This window comes from Camelina sativa, chromosome 11 (genome assembly GCF_000633955.1).
Source record: "Camelina sativa cultivar DH55 chromosome 11, Cs, whole genome shotgun sequence".
Taxonomy (NCBI): Eukaryota; Viridiplantae; Streptophyta; class Magnoliopsida; order Brassicales; family Brassicaceae; genus Camelina; species Camelina sativa.
Window position 1 is genome coordinate 14,672,056 of NC_025695.1, and position 11,219 is coordinate 14,683,274.

The window sequence follows — 11,219 nt, forward strand, 5'->3', positions numbered from 1 at the left end:
TGTCAAAAAACGAGAGGATAAAACATAGCAAAGTTCCAAAAAGGAAAAGTACAACGCCTAAACGGCTCAATATCCGGTCAATCCAACGATAATGCAAGGTCCCAAAAAGAAAATACATCGCCTAAACGGCCCAACATCCGCTACAAAACGGGAATAGGTTCTAATAAAACAAGACAAAAGCAAGTCACTGCTCGGCAGCAACCTGAGCGCCCGAGCCCGCAGGTGCCCCTGCCATGACGACCTCCTCTCCTACAACCACGGGAACCTCCGCCGCCTGAAGGTTCGTAGGAACGATCGCGGTCTCTGGAAGAGCCTCGAGGTCGCTGTCCAAAACATCGGCAATATCGAAACCAAGAACCTTCTCCTCCCACATCTTCACGTCAGCCTCCAAGCCGAGCAAAGTCTTCGACGGAATGACCGTACCACTCTTCACCAGCTCCTGAAGACAATCATAGGTGCCGCTCACCTGGCTCAAAGTCAGAAGAGACTCCTGCGCCGCTCTGTTGTCAATAATATGCCTCCTCATCCTCTCAATACGAGACTTGTAGTCGGCAACCTCGACATCGATGCCATGCCGCTCTGCTTGCAGCTGCTGCAACTGCGCCTTCTGAAACGCGTGATCAACCTCAAACTGCTCAAGACGAGAGCGGGAAGCGTTAAGAGAAGCCTTGAGATCGGCCACTTGCTTCCTGAAACCGGCAGTTTGCTTCGTAAGAACAGCAGAAACCCCTCGCTCTTTATCGAGATCCTGACGAAGCTCCTCAGCCGATCTCCTCGATGGTTCAGAGGTACGAGAATCAGCAAGTTGCTTCTCCAGCTCGGCAATGCGACGCTCGTACGAGACGACCATACGATTCACGCCACCACCATCCTGAAACACAAGAAATAAAGAATCAAGATAATAATTGGGAAAAGCCAATCAAGAACATAAAGAGAAATACCAACCTGGAAGTGTTTCCGAGCCCACGACCGATACAGCTCGGGATCATAGAGAGAACCCACAGAGGGAAGCGGGTCGAAGGAGCCGCGAACCTTGCTAGCAAGCTCACCACAAGCAGTAGCGTTGTTGATAAACAACTCATCCTTTGTCTTGTAAGAAAAGGAGAACGAATCATCAATCTCAGTGGTGTCGCGCGGTATGCCATCCCTCCTAGATCTCTTGGACGATTCGGGCTCGGGAGCGACCACCTCACCATGAGAAGCTCTCTTCCTTGATGGAGTAGGACGTCCAGAATCAGCGACGACGATCGCTAGGGCATCAGAAGCCTCGCCACGTGACTTCTGCGCACGCGGAACGACAGCAGGAACCTTGGCAGCTCTTTTGTCGGCGCGGGTAGCGGCCACCTCCGCCGATCTCAAATCTCCTGCAACTCGCAGATCGACACCTCCGCCGGCTGACGGGTCAACGACTTCAGTGTCGGCAGCGCGCGAAGAAGACCCAGCATCAACGGCCTTCTTGAACTGATCGGCGTATCGAGGAAGACGAGTGTTAACTTTTCCCATCCCTAAGCGCGGTAGACCTAAAAAGGAAAACAAAAGTGTGACGACCCAATAACCACCAAGGAGAGCAACAATCGATACAACAGAATAAGCAGGAAACTCACGAGATCTCTGAGTAATCGAAGGCCAATCAATCGCCCCTCTCGCTCTGATCTTCCTGAGATTGTCGAAAAAACCTGGAGGATGAGCACGCAAGCGAACGACAGGCTCTGCAAGCAACAACAAAAACAAGATAAGTGTTAGAAGCCAATCAAAGAAAATCAACAAGTAAGGATAAGAAACAGCAAAGCTACCGGGAACCATATTCCACTCAGTAGCGTAAAACATATCGAGGTTGTCAACCGAAGTCTCATCTAGCTTGACAAAGAAAAAGTAACGCTGCCAATGACAAATCTTCTTCTCAGCTCCGGTGACGATCTGATAACCCGATTTAGCACTAGTATAAAAGTACCCCGGACTACCTCTGACTTTCGTAAACCTGGTAGCCTCCTCAAGGAAATGTACATCAACCTCGACGCCACAATCGGTACCCAGTATCGCCAAACCAGCTGCGTTGCGGATACCTCCCACAGAAAGCTGAGAGATAGCTATCTTACGCCTCGCGCAGTAACGCGTCAAAAACTCCGGCAGAGGAAACCAAAGACCGCAATCAGTAAAATAATGCTCATAGAGGGCGATAAAACCTGCTGGAGGCGTCCAAGGACGCTCGTGGGGTTTAGGAGATCGGAAAACCAAACCCTCGGGCATCTTACACCACCGCATCATCTCGGCAATAGTATCCGATGTGCACAACGAAGGACCGTGATCGGCCGGACCGGCTGAAAGACTGGCACCAATCGATGCAGCACTAAGACCCAAAACAGCTGAACGAGGACCAGTATCCTCGGCCGGGACAACGTCCATAGGACTCCCACCAGAACCACTGTCGCTATCTTCGCTGAATTCGAGAATATCAGCAAAATCGTAGTCGTTGGCCAAACTGTCGAAATCTCCACACTCTGCTCCAATGTCAACACCAACGTCATCGAAAGCATTCTTATAGCCAGTACCAGATTCCCTCGTGAAAGCGCGTCGGATCCCCGCAAGAGTCTTACCACGCGCACGTGCGGGAACACGAGAACTCGTAGAAGGTCGGCCAACCTTCCTGCAAAGCGAGCCGACCTCGCGACCCCCCATCATAAGATCGAGATCGCCATCGTCGGAGTAAGCGTCAGAATCAACGCGATTAGAATTATCAATGTGACCTCCGAAATCCTCCATGCCGACCCCAGTTCCGCATGAACGAGACCCATCTAGCCGCTTACTTAGCTCGGCACCAACCACGGTCTCATGAACCTGCGAGCTTCGAATTCTCAGCCGAACATGCCCCATGCCGAGCTCACTACCACCTGACGAATCCGCGTTTATGCCAAGCAGCGATTTGCCACCAAACTCTTCAATGCCGAGCTCACAAGTTCGCCGAGCTCCATCGAACTCATCACAGCTGAGTTCACCATCGATCCCATGACCGCCGAGCTCTGGGCCACTGAATCCGCCTGTCCCGGAACCACCGACCTCGTTCATGCCTCCTCGCCGATCTCCCATCTCAACTGTTCCGCCCTCGAAATCAATCTTATCCTCATGATTCCTCGCGGTTGTAGTATCAAACCCACCGATAGGTCTGCCGACCTCGGGTACGCCGACCTCGGGTACGCCGACCTCGGGTACGCCGACCTCGGGCCCGCCGACCATATCGATCCCAAAAGAAGTGCCGAACGCGTTCGAATTACTCCGTAGATCTTCATTTTCGATCTCATCTCGCCGGTCCCTCCCAACCACGCGAGAACTACCTAACACCGGATCCTAGATTCCATCGTCGCCGACCTCGGCCCGCCAGCTCTCCATGTCGAGATCGACATCCCTACGCCAATCTCCAATCCTCGAGCCGACCTCACCAACGACTCGACCGCCGACCTCGGCGTCAATCTCCGAGGGACTACCTAATGCCTCACTCGCAGGAAACCTCGCAATCCGCCGAACCCTGAACTCGCCGAGCTCAGATCCGCCGAGCTCGGATCCGCCGACCTCAGATCTCTCCACTCGAATCTCCTCGCCGAGCTGGGTCTCACTCCGGCCGACCTCGAAATCTCTAAGGTCGTTAGGCGCTGATAGCTCAACTCGATGGACGACCAACGGCGGATCCGGCTGATCAACCATTGGCGACCTCGCAAGCAGGAATAATCGACGGGCGGCGGCTAGGGTTTTGGGTATGCAATCGACCAAAGAAAGAAGTAAAAGCATGAAAGTAATAAATGAGAGAGAGAAGAAATTACCTTTTATGAAGAGGAAGGAGCAAGTGAAGAAAATGGGAAGGAAGAAGGTGCATAAATAAGTAAATAAAATGGAAAAATTACTGTCAAATCCATCATCTCAATCCGCGACTCTCTTCTCTTTTTCGGGGATATCATTGAAAACCGCATTCAGAATAAAGACCAAAGGATTTTTCCCAGTGCCTCTCGAAAAATGAATCTGGAAATTCTCGAAAAATGAATCTGGAAATTACAGAAGAAATTTCAGAAGAAATTACAAAAGAGATTGTAGAAGAATCACTGTAGCAATTTCATTTCCCAGAAGCAATCCGAGACGATCTGCGCCGAGCAGGCATATTACAAATAAATCAAGCATGCCCGCCGATCGCAGAAAAACTGACGCTCTCCGGACTAAGGGGGGGACTATTGTTGGACATGGGCTGCGCCCCAATATGCCATTCGGCCCAACAAGACGAATTCTGTGATTTCGGCCCGACCAAAATGGATGCAAGTCATTAATAATCCGTAAAGGGCAATCTCGGGAATTCACGATGGGAACCCTAGAAAACCCTCGGTCTACAGTCCACTATATAAAGAAACAGTACTCGCTGGAGAAAGGGGGAGGACTCGCGTACAATACCCCGAGAGCAATACTTTGCGTCTAAAAACTCTTGTTATTCTCTGTATAATTTTCTGTTAGCTTCCGAGCTCGTCGTGACTCACTCGTTAGTTCTCCTGTGAACTGACGAGCACGATCTTGACTCGTTTTAGTGACGACCTCGCATTCCTATCGTTAATAAAGAACAAACTTCACTCTTTCCCTCTAAAATCGATATTTATTTAGTGTTGTGCAATCCCCAGTACAAACAGGTACGTTAAGAGCTTTTCAATACATCCCCTAAAATCAATATAAGGCTTTGGTTGAACTTTATGTAATGGAAAAAAAAATACGATTTAAAAACAAACAAGCAAAGTAAGTCCCACATCATGATCGCAAAACTTAAGGCGTGGTACTAGATCATCTTCTCCGTGCCCTCACTAGCCTCCTCCTCCACGTCCACCTCATCAGCCTTCACCTTGTTGCTACGTACCGAGTTCGATGAGGTATCTCCCCTCGCTGCTTCCTCAGCAAGCCATTGGTTTCGGACCTTGTATAGAACCCTGAAATTAGCCGAAGCTCTATCGATGAGACGACCCCGGAGTTCCATATCATCGCCGGCGATTTCATTCAAAACTTGTTCATAGACGCGTCCAATGGTCTCCGGAGACGGTGGCGGACCATCCCCAATCACCCGNTCTAAACGACCCAACATCCGCTACAAAACGGGAATAGATTCTAATAAAACAAGACAAAAGCAAGTCACTGCTCGGCAGCAACCTGAGCGCCCGAGCCCGCAGGTGCCCCTGCCATGACGACCTCCTCTCCTACAACCACGGGAACCTCCGCCGCCTGAAGGTTCGTAGGAACGATCGCGGTCTCTGGAAGAGCCTCGAGGTCGCTGTCCAAAACATCGGCAATATCGAAACCAAGAACCTTCTCCTCCCACATCTTCACGTCAGCCTCCAAGCCGAGCAAAGTCTTCGACGGAATGACCGTACCACTCTTCACCAGCTCCTGAAGACAATCATAGGTGCCGCTCACCTGGCTCAAAGTCAGAAGAGACTCCTGCGCCGCTCTGTTGTCAATAATATGCCTCCTCATCCTCTCAATACGAGACTTGTAGTCGGCAACCTCGACATCGATGCCATGCCGCTCTGCTTGCAGCTGCTGCAACTGCGCCTTCTGAAACGCGTGATCAACCTCAAACTGCTCAAGACGAGAGCGGGAAGCGTTAAGAGAAGCCTTGAGATCGGCCACTTGCTTCCTGAAACCGGCAGTTTGCTTCGTAAGAACAGCAGAAACCCCTCGCTCTTTATCGAGATCCTGACGAAGCTCCTCAGCCGATCTCCTCGATGGTTCAGAGGTACGAGAATCAGCAAGTTGCTTCTCCAGCTCGGCAATGCGACGCTCGTACGAGACGACCATACGATTCACGCCACCACCATCCTGAAACACAAGAAATAAAGAATCAAGATAATAATTGGGAAAAGCCAATCAAGAACATAAAGAGAAATACCAACCTGGAAGTGTTTCCGAGCCCACGACCGATACAGCTCGGGATCATAGAGAGAACCCACAGAGGGAAGCGGGTCGAAGGAGCCGCGAACCTTGCTAGCAAGCTCACCACAAGCAGTAGCGTTGTTGATAAACAACTCATCCTTTGTCTTGTAAGAAAAGGAGAACGAATCATCAATCTCAGTGGTGTCGCGCGGTATGCCATCCCTCCTAGATCTCTTGGACGATTCGGGCTCGGGAGCGACCACCTCACCATGAGAAGCTCTCTTCCTTGATGGAGTAGGACGTCCAGAATCAGCGACGACGATCGCTAGGGCATCAGAAGCCTCGCCACGTGACTTCTGCGCACGCGGAACGACAGCAGGAACCTTGGCAGCTCTTTTGTCGGCGCGGGTAGCGGCCACCTCCGCCGATCTCAAATCTCCTGCAACTCGCAGATCGACACCTCCGCCGGCTGACGGGTCAACGACTTCAGTGTCGGCAGCGCGCGAAGAAGACCCAGCATCAACGGCCTTCTTGAACTGATCGGCGTATCGAGGAAGACGAGTGTTAACTTTTCCCATCCCTAAGCGCGGTAGACCTAAAAAGGAAAACAAAAGTGTGACGACCCAATAACCACCAAGGAGAGCAACAATCGATACAACAGAATAAGCAGGAAACTCACGAGATCTCTGAGTAATCGAAGGCCAATCAATCGCCCCTCTCGCTCTGATCTTCCTGAGATTGTCGAAAAAACCTGGAGGATGAGCACGCAAGCGAACGACAGGCTCTGCAAGCAACAACAAAAACAAGATAAGTGTTAGAAGCCAATCAAAGAAAATCAACAAGTAAGGATAAGAAACAGCAAAGCTACCGGGAACCATATTCCACTCAGTAGCGTAAAACATATCGAGGTTGTCAACCGAAGTCTCATCTAGCTTGACAAAGAAAAAGTAACGCTGCCAATGACAAATCTTCTTCTCAGCTCCGGTGACGATCTGATAACCCGATTTAGCACTAGTATAAAAGTACCCCGGACTACCTCTGACTTTCGTAAACCTGGTAGCCTCCTCAAGGAAATGTACATCAACCTCGACGCCACAATCGGTACCCAGTATCGCCAAACCAGCTGCGTTGCGGATACCTCCCACAGAAAGCTGAGAGATAGCTATCTTACGCCTCGCGCAGTAACGCGTCAAAAACTCCGGCAGAGGAAACCAAAGACCGCAATCAGTAAAATAATGCTCATAGAGGGCGATAAAACCTGCTGGAGGCGTCCAAGGACGCTCGTGGGGTTTAGGAGATCGGAAAACCAAACCCTCGGGCATCTTACACCACCGCATCATCTCGGCAATAGTATCCGATGTGCACAACGAAGGACCGTGATCGGCCGGACCGGCTGAAAGACTGGCACCAATCGATGCAGCACTAAGACCCAAAACAGCTGAACGAGGACCAGTATCCTCGGCCGGGACAACGTCCATAGGACTCCCACCAGAACCACTGTCGCTATCTTCGCTGAATTCGAGAATATCAGCAAAATCGTAGTCGTTGGCCAAACTGTCGAAATCTCCACACTCTGCTCCAATGTCAACACCAACGTCATCGAAAGCATTCTTATAGCCAGTACCAGATTCCCTCGTGAAAGCGCGTCGGATCCCCGCAAGAGTCTTACCACGCGCACGTGCGGGAACACGAGAACTCGTAGAAGGTCGGCCAACCTTCCTGCAAAGCGAGCCGACCTCGCGACCCCCCATCATAAGATCGAGATCGCCATCGTCGGAGTAAGCGTCAGAATCAACGCGATTAGAATTATCAATGTGACCTCCGAAATCCTCCATGCCGACCCCAGTTCCGCATGAACGAGACCCATCTAGCCGCTTACTTAGCTCGGCACCAACCACGGTCTCATGAACCTGCGAGCTTCGAATTCTCAGCCGAACATGCCCCATGCCGAGCTCACTACCACCTGACGAATCCGCGTTTATGCCAAGCAGCGATTTGCCACCAAACTCTTCAATGCCGAGCTCACAAGTTCGCCGAGCTCCATCGAACTCATCACAGCTGAGTTCACCATCGATCCCATGACCGCCGAGCTCTGGGCCACTGAATCCGCCTGTCCCGGAACCACCGACCTCGTTCATGCCTCCTCGCCGATCTCCCATCTCAACTGTTCCGCCCTCGAAATCAATCTTATCCTCATGATTCCTCGCGGTTGTAGTATCAAACCCACCGATAGGTCTGCCGACCTCGGGTACGCCGACCTCGGGTACGCCGACCTCGGGTACGCCGACCTCGGGCCCGCCGACCATATCGATCCCAAAAGAAGTGCCGAACGCGTTCGAATTACTCCGTAGATCTTCATTTTCGATCTCATCTCGCCGGTCCCTCCCAACCACGCGAGAACTACCTAACACCGGATCCTAGATTCCATCGTCGCCGACCTCGGCCCGCCAGCTCTCCATGTCGAGATCGACATCCCTACGCCAATCTCCAATCCTCGAGCCGACCTCACCAACGACTCGACCGCCGACCTCGGCGTCAATCTCCGAGGGACTACCTAATGCCTCACTCGCAGGAAACCTCGCAATCCGCCGAACCCTGAACTCGCCGAGCTCAGATCCGCCGAGCTCGGATCCGCCGACCTCAGATCTCTCCACTCGAATCTCCTCGCCGAGCTGGGTCTCACTCCGGCCGACCTCGAAATCTCTAAGGTCGTTAGGCGCTGATAGCTCAACTCGATGGACGACCAACGGCGGATCCGGCTGATCAACCATTGGCGACCTCGCAAGCAGGAATAATCGACGGGCGGCGGCTAGGGTTTTGGGTATGCAATCGACCAAAGAAAGAAGTAAAAGCATGAAAGTAATAAATGAGAGAGAGAAGAAATTACCTTTTATGAAGAGGAAGGAGCAAGTGAAGAAAATGGGAAGGAAGAAGGTGCATAAATAAGTAAATAAAATGGAAAAATTACTGTCAAATCCATCATCTCAATCCGCGACTCTCTTCTCTTTTTCGGGGATATCATTGAAAACCGCATTCAGAATAAAGACCAAAGGATTTTTCCCAGTGCCTCTCGAAAAATGAATCTGGAAATTCTCGAAAAATGAATCTGGAAATTACAGAAGAAATTTCAGAAGAAATTACAAAAGAGATTGTAGAAGAATCACTGTAGCAATTTCATTTCCCAGAAGCAATCCGAGACGATCTGCGCCGAGCAGGCATATTACAAATAAATCAAGCATGCCCGCCGATCGCAGAAAAACTGACGCTCTCCGGACTAAGGGGGGGACTATTGTTGGACATGGGCTGCGCCCCAATATGCCATTCGGCCCAACAAGACGAATTCTGTGATTTCGGCCCGACCAAAATGGATGCAAGTCATTAATAATCCGTAAAGGGCAATCTCGGGAATTCACGATGGGAACCCTAGAAAACCCTCGGTCTACAGTCCACTATATAAAGAAACAGTACTCGCTGGAGAAAGGGGGAGGACTCGCGTACAATACCCCGAGAGCAATACTTTGCGTCTAAAAACTCTTGTTATTCTCTGTATAATTTTCTGTTAGCTTCCGAGCTCGTCGTGACTCACTCGTTAGTTCTCCTGTGAACTGACGAGCACGATCTTGACTCGTTTTAGTGACGACCTCGCATTCCTATCGTTAATAAAGAACAAACTTCACTCTTTCCCTCTAAAATCGATATTTATTTAGTGTTGTGCAATCCCCAGTACAAACAGGTACGTTAAGAGCTTTTCAATACATCCCCTAAAATCAATATAAGGCTTTGGTTGAACTTTATGTAATGGAAAAAAAAATACGATTTAAAAACAAACAAGCAAAGTAAGTCCCACATCATGATCGCAAAACTTAAGGCGTGGTACTAGATCATCTTCTCCGTGCCCTCACTAGCCTCCTCCTCCACGTCCACCTCATCAGCCTTCACCTTGTTGCTACGTACCGAGTTCGATGAGGTATCTCCCCTCGCTGCTTCCTCAGCAAGCCATTGGTTTCGGACCTTGTATAGAACCCTGAAATTAGCCGAAGCTCTATCGATGAGACGACCCCGGAGTTCCATATCATCGCCGGCGATTTCATTCAAAACTTGTTCATAGACGCGTCCAATGGTCTCCGGAGACGGTGGCGGACCATCCCCAATCACCCGATTTTCCATCTTGATGAAATCATTGGCGCTGATTGCTATCGGATTCTGTACGCGCTTCGTGCCGAGGAAGACATCTTTGTCAATGATTTTTCTTTTTTTCTATCTCTGCCTAGGGCTTTTGATTTCTCTCGCACTTTCTCAAATCGCCATATATATATTTATACTCTTGCTAAATCCAAACCCTAATGGGCCTTTCTTTACTCTTCCTTTTTCTTTTTCCTTTTTACCATCAGATTTAAATTACAATTTAAAACATATACTATATAATGTATATAAATTTTTAGTGATTGCACTACATTTTCAGTAGATTTGGGTCTCTAAAATTGATCGCTACAGTAGCACTAAGATTGATCAATTTGCTTGGTATTTTGACTTGTTGATTGCTTGTAATTAAAGGGCTATTGCTTGTTTCTGTAAGCTAATCCTATTTGATCTGCAGAGACATGGATGTGGCATGAGACATAGTTCTGTATTAGTTAAGGCATTTAATTTGATGAGGTTAATTAATTTTTACAACCCATTTCAGATTATTAGTATTCCTTTACATACAAGTGGTTTTTGACTACCCATGTCTAGCATCAAACTAAGTTTCCTATTTTTCTTGATTCTTGCCTTGGATTTCATTTGATATATATTTTTTTCTTTTCTGGTGGCTGCTTTTTGCTGCTACATATTCAATTTCATCGAGTGAAGGTGAAGAGAGCGCGAGATGGGGAAAAGCAAACGGTACAGGGGACCTATATCGTTTTACTTCGGTTAGTCAAAGCAGGTGATGGTCTTGAGATTACTCTGTCAATAGCAGTTTGTTCCTATTTTCTTAATCTGCAAAAGTATTGCATTTCAAGTGAAGATAGTGTGTGGCTCACTATTTGATATTTTTAATCCGATATCATGAGGTCTTTCTGTATCTGGAGTACAGTATTGAAAAAATTGCTATCTTTTAAATTAACGTGAATCCAACGTACGTAATTCTTCATGTATATCATGTTTGATGTGATTTTAGTATCATGAAATTAAATGTAGGAGTACTTGACAAGTAATAATTGGATAGTCAAAAACAGGTAGTTTTATCCATTTTGGAATGAGTATACTAAAATACGTTTGGAATTAAGTAACGAATGCATGAAAGTGTAATCACACCAAAAAAAAAAAAAAAAAAAAAAAAAAAATTT

The 11,219-nt window shown here is 48.8% G+C and overlaps 2 protein-coding genes across 2 annotated transcripts; both read right to left on the reverse strand.

Moving 5' to 3' along the window:
• On the reverse strand, positions 1-3,231 carry LOC104727966 (uncharacterized protein At3g60930, chloroplastic-like). The gene is made up of 4 exons (XM_010447017.1): positions 1,794-3,231; positions 1,605-1,709; positions 946-1,520; positions 1-871 (listed from the first exon to the last, which is right to left on the reverse strand). The coding sequence occupies exons 1-4, from the start codon at positions 3,229-3,231 to the stop codon at positions 185-187; spliced, it is 2,805 nt and encodes a 934-aa protein (XP_010445319.1). The 3' UTR covers positions 1-184.
• On the reverse strand, positions 5,132-8,195 carry LOC104727967 (uncharacterized protein At3g60930, chloroplastic-like). The gene is made up of 4 exons (XM_010447018.2): positions 6,758-8,195; positions 6,569-6,673; positions 5,910-6,484; positions 5,132-5,835 (listed from the first exon to the last, which is right to left on the reverse strand). Exons 1-4 carry the CDS (start codon positions 8,193-8,195, stop codon positions 5,149-5,151), a joined length of 2,805 nt encoding a protein of 934 aa, XP_010445320.1. The 3' UTR covers positions 5,132-5,148.

Coding starts and splice junctions, on each gene's coding strand:
- LOC104727966 (XM_010447017.1), bottom strand. CDS start 3,231: ATGGTCGGCGGGCCCGAGGTCGGCGTACCCGAGGTCGGCGTACCCGAG. Junction 1,710..1,793: donor TGAGTGGAATATGGTTCCCG/GTAGCTTTGCTG, acceptor TGTTGCTTGCAG/AGCCTGTCGTTCGCTTGCGT. Junction 1,521..1,604: donor TTCGATTACTCAGAGATCTC/GTGAGTTTCCTG, acceptor TTTCCTTTTTAG/GTCTACCGCGCTTAGGGATG.
- LOC104727967 (XM_010447018.2), bottom strand. CDS start 8,195: ATGGTCGGCGGGCCCGAGGTCGGCGTACCCGAGGTCGGCGTACCCGAG. Junction 6,485..6,568: donor TTCGATTACTCAGAGATCTC/GTGAGTTTCCTG, acceptor TTTCCTTTTTAG/GTCTACCGCGCTTAGGGATG. Junction 5,836..5,909: donor GGGCTCGGAAACACTTCCAG/GTTGGTATTTCT, acceptor CTTGTGTTTCAG/GATGGTGGTGGCGTGAATCG.